The 19,259-nt window shown below is 39.0% G+C and overlaps 2 protein-coding genes across 2 annotated transcripts; one reads left to right on the top strand and one right to left on the bottom strand.

The window, feature by feature from the left end:
• Positions 1 to 527: 527 nt before the first annotated feature.
• HMGCR (3-hydroxy-3-methylglutaryl-CoA reductase) lies at positions 528 to 18,597 on the bottom strand. The gene is made up of 20 exons (XM_032474337.1): positions 18,464 to 18,597; positions 13,715 to 13,902; positions 13,021 to 13,132; positions 12,642 to 12,729; positions 11,217 to 11,301; positions 10,183 to 10,288; positions 7,445 to 7,551; positions 7,219 to 7,335; positions 6,641 to 6,801; positions 6,272 to 6,519; positions 5,991 to 6,157; positions 4,790 to 4,984; positions 4,262 to 4,420; positions 3,956 to 4,113; positions 2,835 to 2,940; positions 2,100 to 2,270; positions 1,639 to 1,779; positions 1,399 to 1,557; positions 812 to 966; positions 528 to 665 (listed from the first exon to the last, which is right to left on the bottom strand). Exons 2-20 carry the CDS (start codon positions 13,877 to 13,879, stop codon positions 611 to 613), a joined length of 2,655 nt encoding a protein of 884 aa, XP_032330228.1. The 5' UTR covers positions 13,880 to 13,902; positions 18,464 to 18,597; the 3' UTR covers positions 528 to 610.
• LOC116659979 (formin-like protein 16) lies at positions 17,807 to 18,660 on the top strand. The gene is made up of 2 exons (XM_032468398.1): positions 17,807 to 18,160; positions 18,247 to 18,660. Exons 1-2 carry the CDS (start codon positions 17,807 to 17,809, stop codon positions 18,658 to 18,660), a joined length of 768 nt encoding a protein of 255 aa, XP_032324289.1.
• The last annotated feature ends 599 nt before the right edge of the window (positions 18,661 to 19,259 follow it).

Here is a 19,259-nt window from a genome sequence, read left to right as displayed (position 1 = left end):
TCCCTTGAAGAAAGCAGGTCCCCTTCTGAAGAATCGTATCGGCTATCCCCCACAAAAATCAAAATAGACCAGCACCAAATGAAGTATTAGTGTACAAAAAATAAACTTAGCTCTTATTTCTTAAAGTTCTACAACCCAGACTTAATAAATTAACTATGAAATCAGGAGTTTTGTCAGCTACAATATAATTTAAAAATCCATTTTCAATCAGGTTGGGGCAGTGGGGTGTGGACAGGAGGAGGGTTTAATCTCACACTGATCACCATGAACTCCGTGAATTTCATCAAAAGAAAACACTGTTTTCCAGCTGTATTCTTTCAGAAGTGTGCTGCAGATTACCATCTGTGATGCTTTAAAGGCGCAGCATCCATGTTGAGATCTCTCCAAAGAGCACAGCATGTAAAGCATGTAAACTGTTTTCAGATCCGAGGAATCTGTATGGAAAGGAGAACCTTAGACTTTCTGAAAGAGCCAGAAACCAAGGAGTCGTCTCACTGATCATGTCTATTCATCCTCAACAAGACACCGCACTGAGCTTTCTAATTCACAGATTTTATGTTAGTCCTTTAGAACCCAAGGCCTGTGTTGCAGTTCACAGCTGTCAGGCTATTCAAGCTGCCTTCTTAGTGCAGGTTCCTTGCAGGTCTTGTAAATTTATCTTTGACCTGTGGCAGAAAAAGACAAAGTTGAGATATACAAAGTATCAAGAACACAGGTTAAGTTGGGACTATTTCTGTATCTGAGAAGTAGAGTTTTATGCTGCATATTTTAAGTACAGGGAAGACATGTTAAATAAATCTCTAAGTCTCACCTGTTGTGAATCATGTGACTTCTGACAAGATGTCCTGCTGCCAGTGCTGCCATCAGCGACAGTTCCCCAGCCATCACCGTACCGCACACGATTCGGGCAAGCTGCCGGGCATTCTCCCCGGGATTGTCTTTGCACGCTCCTTGGACGCCCAGCATCTGCAGCCGGGGATAGACACAGCACGACTCACCCTTAAAGTCATGGCAACAATTCCCTACTCAACCAACTGAAATGAGGGCAACTACGCTGGCATCAGAGTGGAGCTGCGCTCCACTGAAGTACTGCATCTCCAGGATCTGACAGCCAGTGCCGACCGCGGTTAGCGAAAACCCACAGCCTGGCTGGAGTGCACTTATCGGAGCAGGTGCACAGTCATTTGTTCTCTCAATCTGCTTTCTCAGTTTACTAAACCTGTGCCTGAACGTGCTTGCCTGGGCACACTGGATTAGGCCAGTGGGAAACAGGAGGATAAAAAGACCAGCTAAAATACAGAGGTGAGTGACAGGTGGTATCAAGTAGAAACACAAGAGAATCCCAATGAGTCAGAACCAGGCTTGCGGTCCCTGGGGTCGGGGCCCAGTGTGTCTTACCTGCAAACAGGCTTGCTGGGGGAGCAGGTTGGTCCCACCACCCACAGTTCCTATTTCTATAGACGGCATGGTGCAGCTGATGTACAAGTCTTCATTTGTGGGACCACTTGCTTCCATTAAAGTGATACAGTTTGAGCTCCCAACATTCTGTGCTGCATCCTGAAAAGAATAAAAAGGAGAAATATAAAACTTCCCTCCCTGAGAACGATGGAAGACAAGAGAGGAGGCGGGAGGCCTCACCTGTCCACAGGCGATGTAGATGGCGGTTACGATGTTCGCTGCATGGGCATTGTAGCCGCCGAGACTCCCAGCCATGGCCGAGCCCACCAGGTTTTTATTAATGTTGACCTCAATCATTGCTTCTGTAGTGGTCTTTAACACCTAGAAAACAGAGTTGTACACATGTTACGTCTTTGCCCAGAGGATCCAGGAGTGGGTTACCCAGATCTACTCTCTATACCTCCAGGAAAACAAGAGTTTAGATGTGGCTCCATGTAAGCCCTGTCCTCAATAACAGGAGCCTCAGTAAAGTTTGTTCCTGTGAATGCTACACAGAGGGGCAAGATGTGATGAGAACGGTTGTCTTTAACATAAGACATGCGCCCACACATTCAGCTTTACTTAGAATGTTAATATTCCTTTGCCCAGTTTTTTAGTCCAATGAAAGAGTAACAAAATAAAATGTTCATCTAATTACTCACTTCTCTGACAACCTTGGCTGGAATGACAGCTTCACAAACCACAGACTTCCCTCTTCCCTCTATCCAATTTATAGCAGCAGGTTTCTTGTCAGTGCAGTAGTTACCGCTAACTGCTAGAATCTGCATTTCGGGGAAATACTCGTGAAGTTTCGAAAGTGCTTTCTCTGTACCCTGTTAAAAAACAAAATGAAACAACAAAACTACATTAAAACACACAAGGTTATTTATAGATCAGAGGCTTTATTTGTATCTAGTAAAAATACTAGTACTTCCAACTACGATAATAGTTCTAAGTACAATTACTATACTTCAAAGAAACTGAGCTCAAAAGTAACAGCTGTCTTATTAACCATCACAGTGACTAATTTCTAAGCCAAGTATAGATTCCTAATGTTTCTTTCTAGATAGGAAAATGAAGTTCTTTGTAGTCACTGATGAATAGAATGATGAGAATATAATGAGCCCATTAAGATATACTCAGTGAGAATATAATAAAGTCTAAATGAAATATATCAAATATAAACAGCACCTATTAACAAATGCCTGATGTATATAACATGAGTTACAGAATCAGGATTTACCTTTCAATCAAAATCTTACAATTAACTCTTTAAGTAGTATATGTACATGGTACAAAATTCAAAGTACAGAAGGGCATCAAGTAAAGAGTGAGTCTGGTCCTCGCTCCTGGGACAAGCCCTCCTGCTAGTTCTGTTACAGTCCCTCCATGCTCACCTTCGAAATCATGTTCATCCCCATGGCATCACCTGACTTGGACTGGAAACGGATGTAAAGGTTGCGTCCAGCCACACTCATATGAAGTTTCTGTAGACGTGCGAATCTGTAAACAAAAGAAGGAAAGATTTTTAGTTTTTTTAAGAAACCAGGTATCTTAAAATCTAGTTTAGTTGATTCATTTTCATATAAGATAAAGCTCATGGAGATTACTTATTAAATATATTTTCTTCTTCAATTAACATTATATTAGAATACCACTCCAACTCTGTCTCATCCTTATTTTTCCTTTTTTTAATCTGAAGTTTGCTTTATTGAATGATTGGTAGGGTGACAAAACAGGGCACCTCCCCAACCAAAGCATTCTGCTGTTTTCTTCTGTAACGGGATCCCATATGATAAATACCAGGGAAGTGCTTCCTAAAATGTGTTAAATAATTCAGAAAAATAGTATTCAAAAGCTTTACATTTCAAAGTGTATACTCTTGCACAGGTTGTTTATAATGTCTTTCTACAATTCAGTATCAAACTCTTGGCATCTTATCTATTTCATGTCTGTCTCATTCTTACATGCTGCAAGAAGGGAGGGCTGCAGACGTCATTTTATCATAAATTAAAAGTCAAAAAAAAAAAACCAAAAAACCCAAGCATATAAGCTTGAACTACGCTGGGGTTCTCATTTGTGTTGATTATACTTCTTTATAAATTTAGTTTTCTATATTCAAAGTAAATCTACTATACTAACATTCACTTCTATCCTGCTTGGAAAATCTTTTTCTCAGGCCATTCCGCCCGAGGGCAATTCTAGGTCAAAACTCCTCCAGGGCAAAGTTACAGCCTAATCAAAGTGAGCCTTATAAAACCAACACACAAATTTATCAGCTCACATTATTTTTTTCTAATTAATCTCCATGGAGAGATGCATTTATATCAACATTCTGCTCCCCCCATGACAACCACACAATCATATTACTCATTCAGAATGAATGGATTTAAAGTTGATATTGTGTTATATCATCTTAAGCAGGCAGTATTGTTAACAGTTACGTTTACCCATCCCAGAAGATGGCACTGGTTCTGAAATGAGCATAAATGCATATATAACTCCCCCCAACACATGCCTGCTGGTGCTGTCGAATGCCTCCTTTATCACTGAGAACCCGTCAGGTGTCTCGAGCCAGGCCTTCACTTCTGCAGAGTCACAAGCACGGGGAAGACGCACCACTGGGCCACGGGTCATCCCGTCTGCAAGGACTCGGCTGCTGGCACCTCCACCAAGCTGTGCAGAGTATGTTACAAAAGTACACGTTAATCCTGAGAACAGTTCTGCTGGTCCCAAAAGGAGTCCTTGAACGCCCCCAAACCTCTTCTCACTGCCTGGCCTAACGTGTATCGTAAAACAGGCAAATACAGGAACGTCAACTTACGCCTATCGCTCTGCAGCCTCTGTTAGTGCTGGCCACCAGGCAGCCTTCTGTTGTCGCCATCGGAACCTGAAATTCTTTTCCATCGAGGAACAGAGGTCCTGCCACTCCAACAGGGATGGGCATATATCCAATAACATTCTCACAACAAGCTCCCATCACCTAAAAGGTAAAGTCGGGCACCAAGTGAAAATCTATATAGCAAATATACAGCCCTTGTCATTAATAACTCTCTTCAAACTTAATCCTTTAGTGTATTTTTCAACCAAACTTTTGAAAATACTAAAATCTTGAGTAATGACTATAAATAACACTAGGAAAAAGTTTTTAAATTTTCACCACCCATGTCATAAGCAAATTACAAAATTACAGTAAAGTGATTTAAAAAGGAAAATGCTTTATAAAACTATGTATGTATAATAGATGAGTCAAGAAAAAGACTAAAACAACCACAAGAAAAAAAAAAAGAAAAAAAAAAAACTAAAGATTAAAGCTACAAAGCAAACTTGCTCAAATCAAAAAATAACTTACCAAGGAGTAATTATAGTCCCTGTAAGGTAGATACTGGAGAGAAGAAGGCTCTGGAAGTTTTTTGGAAAGTAACTGTCGGCGAATAGATACACCTCGCTCATGGGTTTCCATCAAAGTTTCCAATTTGTAAGCTGGGATATGCTTAGCATTGACTAACTGGATGATCTCAGCATCACTAAGGAATTTTGCACCTTTCTAAAGAAATGAAAAAAAAAATGGAAGGGGGTTGAGAGAGGGAGAAGACAGAAGACTTGAAGACCGTTTCTCATACTATTCATGATAAATAAGCCATTTAATACAAACAGTGCTCTCAACAGAACTGAAACACAAGTACTTTAAGAGACAAACCCAAAGGAATTTTGCCTTCTAAAGGAGATGATTTGCGTAGAAGTAAGAACATCAAAATGAAAGTAAATTCTCTATAAAAATGTGAAAACTAAACAACAGTAAGACCAAAACACTAAATTTTGCAAGTGAGGTTCATAGGAAAAAAAAAATCCAGAATTAAGATTCTGACAGCCACCCTGTAAGTTCTGTTAACAGCAGGACAGTTGAGATATCAGTACACGTGTTAAGAGGAATGAGGGAAAGGAAAGTGGTGGAGAGAAACAAAAACAATCTCTCACTCACGTGTGCATAAATTAAGAACGAACCAGAGTAAGCAGATATGGACGGGACACAAGGGTCACACTAGAGCACTCATGGGCTCACATGGTCATATAGGCAGGACACCCCATTCGAATGTCAGAGAGGAAGACGAGCCTCCTCACGAGCATCAAACTTACTCTGAAACAAACAGAAACCACCCTTCTTCTATCTCTGAAGGTCATTTCTGTGTTCAAGCTTTCCTAGGCCTTAACGTACTGGTGAGAACACAGCAGCTGCTCACCTCTTTAGTAAAGCAGGAAGTACTGACTGAGTCAGCACATCTTGGACTCTTGACCTCGGCTTTACCATTCCTACATGTGTTACTGTGGGACATACTTAACCTTCCTGGAGCCTCCGTTTTTTTCATCTAAAAAAAGGAGGTAATTCTGCCTATCTTACAAGGTTGTAGGGAATAAATAAGACCAGTAAACCATGAAACATGGTGCCTAGAACTTAGTAGGTACTTGAATGCTGCAACTTCCTTCCTTCCTTTACTAAAAGAGCTCCTTTCCTCAAGAAAGATACCAAGCCTGAGCTGACGTGATTTTCTCACCTCTGCATTTCCAAGTATCTGCAGACATTCTTCATTAGGCCGAGGCTCCGTAGGAAGTTCAATTTCAGGTTCCTGTGTCTCTACATCGAGTAAGGAGGAGTTACCGACCACAAATGTAGCTCTGTTTGAGGTGTCAGTTTCTGCCACTAAGGGTTTTATAACCTCAGCTGTTCAAGAGATCAAAAGAAATCTTACAACACTGACCTTGAGTTTGAAAGAAGACTCAACTTCTCAACAAATCAACGTTGGAAGAACGGAAAATGAAGAAGATAAGAAATCACCTTTTCTTTCTCTGTTTGTCCTGGGCTCCTCCTCCACCGCATGGAGTTTCTGGTCATTTCTGACCAGCAGAGGTTCACGTCTACAACAGTCGTCTGTGACTTTCTTTTGGGTCACTACAGGAGATGTGATAGGGTTTTTTAATGAGAGTGTAGATTCTGTTTCTGCTTGTTCAAAGAAGATGTACTTGACAGCCAAAAGGAGAGCTAAACTTAGGGTAATAACTTGTTCAATATCCATGCTGATCATTCTAAATAAAAGAAAGCAAATTACAGTGTTATTACCCAGAAATGTAAAAGGTACAACCTAAACTTTCAGCAGCACAGAGGGCTATGGTTCATACACAGCAAAGCAGGTCTCAGGGAACTTACTTCGAGAGATAAAATTGCCAGAGGGAAACACTTGGTTCAATTCTCTTGGACACATTTTCATCCAGTCCTAAAGAAACCTTGGAATTGTCTACTGTACTGTTTTGAGGAGAAGGATCAGCTATCCAGCGACTGTGAGCGTGAACAAGAACCAAACCTAGAGACTGAAATAAAAATTAAAAAATTATGTATCCTCTGCGTATCAATGGAACTTAAATTTCCTATCCTTAGGAACTGGATCACCAAATACTATTTTCCTTCCACGGCCTCCCCTTTCCATGAAGAGAAAGGCCCAGGGTTGCTATGTGACTGAATTAAGGCACGGCCCCACTAGACTGCTGAAAGCCTCCCAAAGAACAGATTTTCAGAGACAAAAAGTAGAGGAACTTGAAAAACCTACTTAGGGGAGAGAGAAGACTAGGGACCTCAAAGAAATGAGAAAAAAGTTAAGGGGAAAAAAAAAGGAAGAAGAACAGTGAAGGAGTCAAAAATTATAGAAAGATAAGAAGGAAAAAAATTAAAAAGCAGAATGTGACCCTGGAACCGAAGATACTGAAGGGAGAAGAAAACTGTGTGATTACCATAATCATCTTCACCCTCTGAGTAACAGGATTTGGTTTATTTTCTTCTTCTTCTAAAACTCGGGCAAAATGGCTGAGCTGCCAAATTGGACGCCCCTCACGGCTTTCCCGAGAAAGCTGCAAAGGAAGTCAGTGTGACATTAGAAGGTGGCGATTTTATTTGGTGAATTAATATAATGAGAAATATTACTCTTCCACTAAGGCCATTAGCAAGAACCACTCTTACCTCTAAAACCAAGGACACACAAGCTGGGAAGAAAGTCATGAACACGAAGTAGTTGGCGAGAACCGACATGCAGCCAAAGCAGCACATTATTTCAAGTTGCCGCACCCCTGGTGAGAGAAGAATTAAACGTATGAGCCAGCAAAAGAGTCTGAGTATGTGAGATGCTGCATACATCACAGGGACTCTTCCTACAGGTAGACAAACACACGAAAGCATTAGTATATTAGGCTCTTTGCCATCTACTCAGAAAAAGAATTAGGAACTCAGAGGTTCTGTGAAACCTGAGGGCACACAGGAATGACTTCCTCAAGGTCAGAGACCCTGTCCTCTCCAGTGTCCCCTACATCACAAAGCCAGGCCTAGCGGTGTTAATACCCATTTGGTCATCCCCGTTTATCAAACGGTAGTGCTGTTTTGAGACAGGACATCAAGGAGATGCTCCTCTAAGGGAGCAAGCCCTCCACAGTTACACTATTGCTCCAACCCCCCTCATTACCACGAGAGCAAGTCACCTGAGGACTAAGGACTTTTTTGTACAAAACTCACTGCCAGTTATGCCTTTCCCGACATAGGAGCGTGGTAAATATTTTACCTGACGTGTACTACTGAACTCTAAGTTCAATATAACCTCTGTGTTGTTCACTGATGTTCTTACAGTTTTGCTTCATTTCACTTGATCTGTTTTAAAAAATGATATAATGCAACAAAGCAACCCAAGATCCAAAATTAACAAATGTTCCACTATGAAATGTTTAAGGTATCATTTGGTATTCTTCTCAAATAGAAGGGAACAGAATTATAGAGTTGGAAAAAGATTAGATAACCGATTCGTACTCCCTCACTTTACAAAGAAACTTGAATATAAAACATATTTCCGACATCACTCATTAAATATAAAAATGTTTTAAAATATAAATAAAAATTGATTGCCTTTTCCTATAAAAACTGCTAACTGTAATAACAAAAAACTCATCATTGTATTTTATTTTCTTAATTGTAATAGATCATTTAACTAAATAATAGAAAAAAGCACATATCATATTTTTAAAAAATTCAACAGTAATTACTCTCAAGTGCAGAAATTCAAGAGAATAGAAAATTACAATGACAAAAGCATTATGAATAACCTGCATCTAAATAGTAGCCAAACAGAACCTTTTCAAAGGTGAGACTAAGGAAACTGTACTTGACCACTGCTTTTACCACCTGCTGTCTCCTCTTTCCCTCTGTAACTACTGCTGTCGTCACGTGTCCTACAGGCATTCTTCCTTCCTGTCCCGAAACAGTCTCTGTGCCACTGTTACTACAAGGAGACAGCACCAATCTACATACTTCCAAGAAGACTTGGAAGACTTTTTTCTTTTTTCACTGGCTTTCCAAAGAGTTACTTCCTAGTTCATATGTGTTAAATCTGTTCTTTTATTCTACCCTAAGTCAAATCCCTAATTTTACCATTTCCATATACCTATAAATGTCTCCTAACTGGTTCACCAATGACAAATCCTAATTACTTCCTTGTCCGCTGCTCTGAACTTTTATGACCAAACTCATCACCCCACTTTCCACATCAGTCTTCACTGCTTTCCAAATCAGTTTCAAATGAAGAATCCTTGGTTTCATGGCCCATCACCAGTTCCTAGCTAATTCTCTCTTCATATATGCTGTTCTGCTTGAATAAAACCACACAGGTATATTTTCACCTGGTCGAAAAACACTCTTCTTGATTGTGGTGGCAGTTACATGACTACATCTTTGTCAAAACTCAAAACTACACCCCAAAAGAGTAGATTTTTAGAAATGTACATTAAAATAATTGTAAAAAATCTTATTCTTTAAACAAGTTTTGAATGACAGGCTAAATAATTGAATAAATAATAAGTTCACTCTCAGAAAGTCAGAAGAAACATTCCATATTTAACACACTACCTAGCGAAGAGACCTCAACTAATACCAACAGCCAACTATTCTCTTAAAAGTTAGATAATTTACTTCTGAAAGAAACCCTTACTCTGAGGGCAGTAAGGTACTAGGCAATATGCTAGAACAGTAGTTAACTAAGTGTGGCCTCCATGAGAAAGCCATAAAATCTAGTCTTAATTGACTGGGAAGCCTTGACAATAGCATGATATATTCATTCTGGCAAATTTCCACATGAGGCCATAATTTTGTCCTATATAATGGAGTCCTATGTTTGATATTTAACATGAAATTCTCTACTATTCAATTAAGGATGAAGAAACCTATGTGTTGATGTCAATGCTGGGTACACGTTAAGATGAACTGCATACTGTCTGATTAAATCTTCCTAATCACTCTATTACGTGGATCCAACTTAGATCTGTCCCACTCCTGACTTCTGCAATGCCTCCTACATAACATGGAACCAAGTCCCTAATTTACCCTAAGCAACAGCAGGCGCTGGAATGTGCTTTCCAAATGAGCCTGGAATACAATGTTGGTTAAAAATCAAACAAAAACATCAAGTCATCAAAAAAGTGGAGCACAGGAAAAAAAGATGGCAAGAGTGAAAATAAATCAGTAACCTACTAAGTTTTCACTTAAGCAGACAGACATAAAGTCAGATCAGATATACCCACATATTCATACAATTAAAAAATTGTAAGAGTAATGTCAGACTTTTAAAAGCCAGAATTTAAGAATAATTGATATAATCTATTGTTTTTTTTTCTGTTCATCTACAAACTTATTTTAAAATATATTAAAAACTGCTTACAAACCTGACATGGTACCAACTCCAATCACAAGACATTCCACAAGAGCATCGAGGGTGAATGTGGGACCTAAAATTGCCATTCCACGAGCAATATTTTCCCTTACTTCATCCTAGAACACACCAAACATATCAATGAGAGTAAGGCATAAAATAACTTTTTAAAAATGTTAGCGAGCATCCTAGGGCTTCTACTAAATCTGTTTTACTATATCAAGAATAAAATATGCAATATGATAAGATTAACAGGCATTCCAGATACAAAGCATGCTAATAATATAGAGGACTGAAAAAAAAAAAAAGCACGTATACAGTGCCCTGCTTTCTCTGTCCACTGAACGAGATACTTCTCAGGGAGATTCCTTTGAGGTGGTGCATTAATTCTGCCATTTAAACCCCACGTAGTTAAATCTACAACATTTTATAGTTTGGCTACCAATGACAGAAGTTCTTAGTTGCAAATTTTTTAAGATCATGTTACTATTATGAAACCTAAATCACATCCTTATCAAAATGCTCAAATGATCATAAACATTTATCAAAAACATAATCAGGGCAGAAGTATATGATATATTATACTCAGATACTCTGAGTAGTACTCAAAATGTTAGGTTCGTTAAAGTGAATAATGAACGCACCAAGATAAAACTTTAGATGTGAAATAATGCTAGTGTTAATTCAAGGGGTTTAGAAATCAATCTACCTTGAGATTTTCCCATTAGATCCTGTCTGTTCTCTGGTATTTTTCACTAGAGAGATACTCTGATTTATCCAAAAGACATATTACCTTAAATTCTGAAACCTTCAAAAAGGAAAATGGGGAAGATTCCAAATTCTAGACGCTGTGAAATTACAACTGAGTCCTTACACAAATGGGACAGTTCCTGGGGTACTTAGGAAGACCAATGTTAGGGCTTGACAATTAAAACTGTGGGAAATTCCTGAATCTTGGATTATGAAGAAATTCTATCAATCCCCCCTATTAATGTAAACAATCTGGAAAAAAGAATACCAGTAACATTCACATCTTATAAATAATACCTGTGAGTTGGAACTGAGGGCAAACTTTGCTAGAGCACTTGCTCTGGAAAGGTCAATCAAAAGTAGGAAAAAGGGCAAAGCTTCACTGGAGAAAAAAAAAAAAGAAAGAAGACAAGACGATCAGGTATACTTAACAGAAGAAAAAAAAAATCACTTAAAAATTGCTTTCTAAAACAAAACTTTCCTCTGTCCCATATATCTTCTGAGCTCTGGTATGTGTGACTTTCTGCAGACCAAAAGCTATACCCTCTACTCCTTTGATATCCTCAAAGCGAAATATATTAGTTCGCTCAAAATATTTGTTAAAAATATTTTTAATGTTAAAAATGTCAATATATTTACACAGAAACACCTTTTGATAATTTTATAGCAAAGTTATCATCCTTAGTTAAAAATGTGTCCTTGTCAATTAGCATGGGGAAAAAAGGGGGAATACAGGTATCCCCTACTTTTTGAATGTTCACTTTATGCCACTTTACTTTTATAAAAGACCTACATTAGTACCTGTCTTTGCCAACCAAAAGAAATCCAAAGAGGATTTTCACTTTTACAAAAAAGGTTAAAAAGTGAAAATAGTGTTGGGTGTTGTTTCGCAGGGAGCCGTTACAGAGGCAGCGGGCACCTGGAGCGGAAGAGTGAGAGTGCCACTGCCCGGAACTACGCTCAGCACCTCAGCATCGAGCTGCCAGGGCTCGGCACTGTGTCTGTGAGCTCCCTGTGTGCATCCATTGGCGAGGTGTGTCCTAGGTAATTGCTTCTTCCCTTAACAAAGGTTTCACAGGAAAGCTGTACTTTCAGATAGCAACCAGTATACTGTATTTAGTTTTGTTTTGTTTTCATTAATTACTACCTGTGGAAGGATAAACTAAACAACCTTTCTGGAGACTAAATTGGCAATAATAGCCCTTAAAAGCCCTAAAAACTTACACAGCTACTGTTTCACTCTTAGGAAAGTATCCTAAGAAAATGGCTATGCATAGGAACAAAAAATTAGCTACAAAGACATTTATCACAGTGTTGTTACTACTGGAAGAAATTTAATAACCTAACAATCCAATCTAGAGTATTAAGTAAATAAACTACATTATATTCATACATGGAAACACTAGACAGCTATTATAAATAATTTAGTTTAGCATTAAAGACATGCAAAGATGTTGATAAAATGTTACTAAGCATAAATGTTATAAAGCAATATATAGAGTATGATATCAGAATTTTTCTTTAAGTATAAAAAAAGTGGGAAAGGATATATACTAAAATGTTAACAGGTATTAAAATTAGCCAAGTGATTACATGAAAAGTTTTCCCATATTTTCTATAAACTTTTGACAATTTATATATTATAATACTTTATAACATGGAGAGGAAAAGTTTTTAATGATGTATTTTGTAAGAAAGTATATTTATAATTTAAATACTTACTTCAAGCCTGTCAATTCTTTATCTAAGAAATGAATGACAACTGTACTGAATACGAAACTTGAGAAAATTGTGAAGAGGCCAGCAATACCTAAAGCGACAAAATTCAACAAACTGAAAAAACTTCATCTTTTATTACACACATAACCACATATAGTCCCATACAATATTATGAAAGAAATAATACTATTTTCTCCAGATTATTAAAGGCTCAAATATCAGAATGTCTAACTCTCAGTAAAAAATGAAACTACTGAATGCATACAGCACACTTTAAGCAATACACACATTTCCACACACATGATTTGAACAAACAGGTGTATTTCCACAGAAAGTCAAAAATTTGATAACACATAAAGAAGTTAATGTATAAAATGATTACCCAAAATATATTTTGATCCAAGTTGGCGTAAATTCTGGAACTGGAAGTAAATATATAGGATTGCTATGCATCGTGTTATTGTGAGAATTATAATGTCACTGCTCAAAACATCCTATTGGGAGAGAGAGAAAAAAATCCCAATCAAAATAAGAATTTTTATTTTGTATGCATCATTAGGTTACATCATCATGATAATGTAAATGTATGCACAATACAAGTCAAATAAAATACTAAAATGCAAATCAATAATTAACTCCAATTTTTAAACAATCCAATGTTTAAGCCAATAATTTTTCACTGTTAGTCACTTACGAAAGTTATATTTTTCAAGTAAAGTCAATTACACTCATTTGTATAGCAAAGGCAAAAAGTAAAGTACTTCCAGAGCATTTTCATACTATGTAAGTAAATCAAAATGTGAGGTAAGTTCATGAATACTGAAATAAAAATTATACTCATACCTTTTTTTGATTACATGGTCTCTAAAAGGAGACATTCTTTAGAAATTAAAAATAGTAGATGGTTATAGCTCAGTGGTAGAGTGCACACTGAACATGCATGAAGTCCTGGGTTCAATCTCCAGTACCTCCATTAAAATAAATAAATAAACCTAATTAATTACCCCCACCACCCACAAAAAAAAATAAAAATAAAATAAAATTTATTTAGCTAATATCAAATTAATTTCACAAACCTCTTCAAACTTTGGACATTCATAATTCCAACCACAGATCTTACTGTTACCAGTAAACATGTTCATGGACATCATACAGATGGTCAGTGTCACAGTCCCCACTATGACTTCCCAGGGATGGGAGGCCACAAAGAGGCCATGCATTCGGAAAAGTCTTGACAACATTGTAGCTACAGAATCCTTGGATCCTAGAAGGAATATAAGTATAAATACTTAGACTACAGCTCACTATATTTTTAGGAAAAGATTTTAAGGAAAAGTGCATTGTAAACCCTGCTTTTGCATGCAGTGTCTTATACATAAGAGTAACACAATTTGCTAGTGTTCCATATAATTCTGTTACAGTTCAGTAACTCTCTTATTACTTCTTTACTTACAACACTTAAATCCTCTATTATTCACTAACAAACAACTTAAAAGGAGCTATTTCTTACCAGTTATATGAATTCAAGCATTTAAGATCAAATCAAATAAATACTTCAGCCCTTGATATTGTCTGAGTGAAGGAGAACAAAGCAGAAACCAAAAATGAGAAATAACCATTCACATTTATTTTCTGATTGCCCTGACAAATGCGTATAAGCATCCTCTTCATTCTCTACATTCTAGTTACGCAAAAGGTAAATACCAAACAATCTACTGTAAGTCATTATCTTGGTTTATAAAGCTCCTCAAGGGCAGGAGTCCATTACATTTTTTCCATTCCATACAACAAAAGGCATAATGTCACTAGCAAAATGATGTTTAATAAACCTTCCTAATGTTGCTGTCACTGGAGGTCTTTTCCTAAACTTTAGCCGCTACTAAAATAAAAATGCTGGAACAATACTATAAGACGATGGCTGGCCAAAGTAGACCCACACAGCATTCAAAACTTCCCAGCAGAACATTGGTTATTTTGATCTAATGACTACCATGACTAGACTTCCCCACGTTGGCTGGCTAAATAATAAAAATAATAATTCTGATAATCTGATTTCTAAAAAATGTGATATAATCATTGATCTCTAATATAGGAACTTGCACGCCTTACCTCTTACACTAAAATTAATGCTTACAATAAAGCATATTAATTATCCATAAAAATCAATTAAAATTCAGATTACAAAAGTCAGTCCACTGATTGACAGATTATCAAGAATTCAAATAATCTTACATTTGGGTAATAACTAAGAAAGTGTTTCATTTATTGAAGAGAGAAAATAAAAAGGCAACAAATTAAGGAAGAGAAAGCATTAATCTATCTGAAGGGTTAGAAAAAACAAAATAAGAGTAGCTTTTAGGAACCAAAGCAATTACTAAGTGTCCCCTCTCACTGCATCACTCAGTCTTTTCTCTTCCCTATATCACAGCCACACCAGGCCAAACAGGTACCTGGTTTCCAAACCACAGGTCATAACCCTTCACTGGAGCAATTATCATAAAATCCAGTTTAAATGCTCCATTTTAAAATAAAATAGAAAAAAAATAGCTGTGGGTAAGACATGTGGTATGGGTAGATATTTCCTGAAACATTATGTTTCATGAAACTATACATACGAGTGTGTAGTGGCTTTCAACAAAACATGTATTTCTTACTGTCTCAATTTTAAAAGGCTGAGATGTGGGAATGTGGCATGCATCTGCCTGTGTTCATTCACGCCTTTTCAGCCTTCCTCCTGGAGTCTTATTCCTCATTTCATTCTTCAGTGCCTTGCACTCATATATAGCAGTTGCTCAACAAATACCCACTTAATTAAAAATAAATTCTTAAGCTATGGTAGCATGCATTTTATTGACACGTCTTGAAACAGACCTAAACATGACTTTTAAGTCAGTAGGTTATGGATATAACTCCCCTTCCTTTGAGAGAACATATTAAAGGGGGATAGGGTGGGACAGAGAGGCCATATTTTCTATACTACCCTGGAAAATGAACAACAACAACAAAAATACTTTTTATTAAATTAGCAGGGACTTGGACTTAAAGTATCAGAGAGTATTAATCATATCTCAGATTTGAAACCTACTTCATTTCAATTAAAAGCCTCCTAAGTGCCTAGATTTTCATGATGGTCTTCTATCATATAACTTTCTTATATTTAAAAACAAAAAATGAAACCCTATAAACTAGTCTAAAGGATCAACTAGCATCAGTATTCCAGAAAATGAATTAACTAAAAACATTTCAAAACTAGGTCAAAATTTCTAACACTTCTTCCCCAACAAGCCTTCAACTTAGAATATTCCCTTATCCAGTCAATGAATTCTTCACTATTAAAAGTTAATTTGGTAGAATTAAAAATCTAAGCTGCTAGCAGGAAGGCACCCCAATTTGATCATAAATTTGTTTAGCATTATTAACCCATAATTATATAATAGGGACATTATGTTTTCCCTCAAAAGCTTCATGGTAGCATTGTCAATTCTGGGGCATTTCTTTCCTAGGTGTAAAGTCACCTTTGCAACATTCAGGTAAAGATTTACATATGATCCTGTGAACCATTCCCAAACACTGAGAACATCTATTTGGAAATACAAAATGAGTAACCAAATGTACAAAGGTGTGTCGAAAGTAACCATAATTGCATACAATCCCATTTCTTATGAGCATCTTCCCCATTTCTGTGTGATTATGCATAGCATTTAAATGCCACAGAATCCAATCTTCCAACGTCCTCAGCAGTTACAAGTGGCACTAGGAGGCTACCGGACAACTTACGCAAATTCAAAGGACAGTATTTAGACCACACTGCAATAAAAATAAATTTTAGCTTAAAAAAATCAAGTTAAATAGGCAATGTATGCCTTGCTTATTCAGACTGAAGTGTGTTGTAACATTTCAAAGACTTTTCAAAAAAATGGATAATTTAAATTAAATGGAATCCTCAAACTCTAATCCAGTATGCTAAAAACCACCTATCATGGCCAATTTCAGAAAAGGATGCTTTGGCAACTTACTCTAATTCTTCCCTCCTAGTCAGCACTCTTCCTGGGCTACACATTTCCGTATTTGATTATACACTATCTAACACTGCTCTCAAATTAATTACTGTGTACATTTTGTTTCTTTGAAGGCAAGAACCGTATCTTATACTGAATCATTTTTAATTCCAACAGGATCTAGCATTCTGCTGCTCAACCTAATAATCCTAGAAAAAAAAAATTCTCCCTGGAAATCAGGATTTCTGGATTCTACACCCAGTTCTATGACATAGCACCTCTTTGTAAGTCATGTATCTTTTTATTCACTTACATAGCCAGAGCCCCAAAGTTCTCTGACAAAGTATCAACTGAACCATATGAAACTGCTATTTTTGTAGGGGGAAAATGATCAAATTTCAAGTATTAGGAATTTCACATGCTCAACCTAAATAAATACTGATCAGATGTGGTTATCTATCCACCGTCTAGAAACTAGATCATACAAGAATAAAAAGAGCACACGTGCACACAAGAACACACACTTCATCTGGAAATGCTCACGCCACACACACGTTTCGTATGTTAATGATATAATCTCTACACATTTTTTTAACCTTCATATTACTAACTCTCATTTGTCTTTACTGCCAAGTTTATCATAAATTCTGGAAAGACACTACCACAAAATCCACTCAGTCTATCCCCAAAGTACACTCCAGGTCTTTGCTAGATTACCTCTAAGTCACAAAATGTCTTTCACTGCATGGAGAGAACAATAAATTCACAGCAAACAAAAAATGCATTCTCTACATTGTGTGATGCGGAACTTATACATTATTATTTAGTATGGCCCGGAAATAAATGTTTCCCATGACTTTTCAGGACCTAGTCTAAGGCATGTCCTCAAATCCTAAAGAATTTCAAACGACCATGTAAGATGAAGTACATCAAGCCCCTCCTACCGCAGAAATTGTTCTATTTTATGAACCTCCAAGGTACCGTTTTCCTAACCAAAACTAAATAATTCTGAACAACCTACAAAGTTTGGACAAAAGGACATCAGCACCAAGGAGACTACGACCCTTGCAAAGAAAAAAAAAAAAAAAAAAAAGAATCCTTTACGTTGTCGGGAGAATCTCTACATTGGGCTCTGCATCCTCTCAGTCCATTTCTCCTGGAAGTAATCGAATGCATCTATGCAGATCCACGGATCTTTTAGGCTCTGAGCCAGTCAGCAGCATTTTAGGCTCTGAGCCAGATCTTCCCATCACTTTTAAGAAAGGTGCTGACAAACAGCAGAGCCTGGGCGTGTACCCAGTGCGAACAGCACAGCCCAGGCGTGAACGCCTGCACCTGACAGATCTTCTCGCGTCCTCTCCCCGAGCTGCGGGCCGAACTGTCCCCCAACGCCCCAGCATTTCTCGAATCAAGGGGACTCTGAGGTCACCCTGCCCGGCACCCTTTCCGCCCCGACGATCGTTAACTGCGCGGCCAGCACCGCCGACTTCGGACAGGGCCAGCGAACGCGGCAACGCCCCGCCGGTCCACCGATATTGACAGCAGCCCCGAAGAAGCCGGCCCTCCATCCGCCCCTCGGGCCCAGGCTGGCCCGCGGGCTCTCGGCATAGGTGCGGGCCGCCTGTCGGCCCGCCGCGCCTCAAGGACGTCTCCTCGCAGTCCGAGCGGGACCCGGCGCCACCCCGGGCAAAGCCGCCAGCGCCGCACCCCCGGGTCGGCAGGAAGTGCCGGCTGCCCCTTCCCAGGCCGGGCAGAGTTCGAGAACCGCCACCAACACAGCCCTAATCCGCTCCCACCCACCGCCGCCCCGACCACCGCCCTCCTCACCTCCGGATCTCACTAGAGGCCACCGACCCCAGGAGCCGGCGCTCCGCCCGTCTCCAGTCAACGGAGGCGCGGAGCGGAAGGAACCTTCGCTGTACGCACGCTCGGAGCCCGGCGAGACTGTGACCAATAAGGAAGGATCGTCCGATCGTCTAGCCAATCAGCTGGGGGTTGCTCGGCCTGACGGCCCTACGTCATGAACGGTCGCCCTAACAACCGCCCACAGCTCTCACCGGTGCGGAGAACAGGCACCGCACCATCTCTCACCATGGTTCCGCCAACCAATAGCTAGTCGAGCCCCAGCACTGGCGCCTGCCTATTGGTCAGAGAGCCGTGGGGGTGCACGCATGGAAGCCGCCTAGGCGAAGACGATAGGGGATCTGTTGGGTGGGGTGGCCTACAGCCCAGGACCTGACCTCTGGTCATCCTGGCTGTGAGAATCCTATGGGAAGACATAGTTGAAAGGGGAATTGGAGCGTGACGGTAAACGCAGGGTCAGGTCGAGGATAGAAAGCTCAGTTACTTAGTGCAGATAGGTAGAGGGAAGTGGAGGTGGCCCTGAAAAACAGGGATATAAAAAAGGGAAGGTGGCAGCGAGGTGCAACCCAGATCTCAAGCTGACCCATATCCAAAACAGACACTTTCCTGTGATTTACCCGTTTGTGTTAAGTAGTGTAAGTGACTCCGGTCATAGGGTCTCTCCCTCTCTCCCTCCAGTGCGAGGCACTAGTCACAGACTGGATTCTCTGTGAAATGTGCCTGCCTTGTCTGCTTACTCTCTGCCCCCTCCCTGCTATAG

This window comes from Camelus ferus, chromosome 3 (genome assembly GCF_009834535.1).
Source record: "Camelus ferus isolate YT-003-E chromosome 3, BCGSAC_Cfer_1.0, whole genome shotgun sequence".
NCBI classification, from domain to species: domain Eukaryota; kingdom Metazoa; phylum Chordata; class Mammalia; order Artiodactyla; family Camelidae; genus Camelus; species Camelus ferus.
The sequence above is the reverse complement of the archived record's forward strand: the minus strand, read 5'-3'. Positions and strand labels throughout refer to the sequence as shown.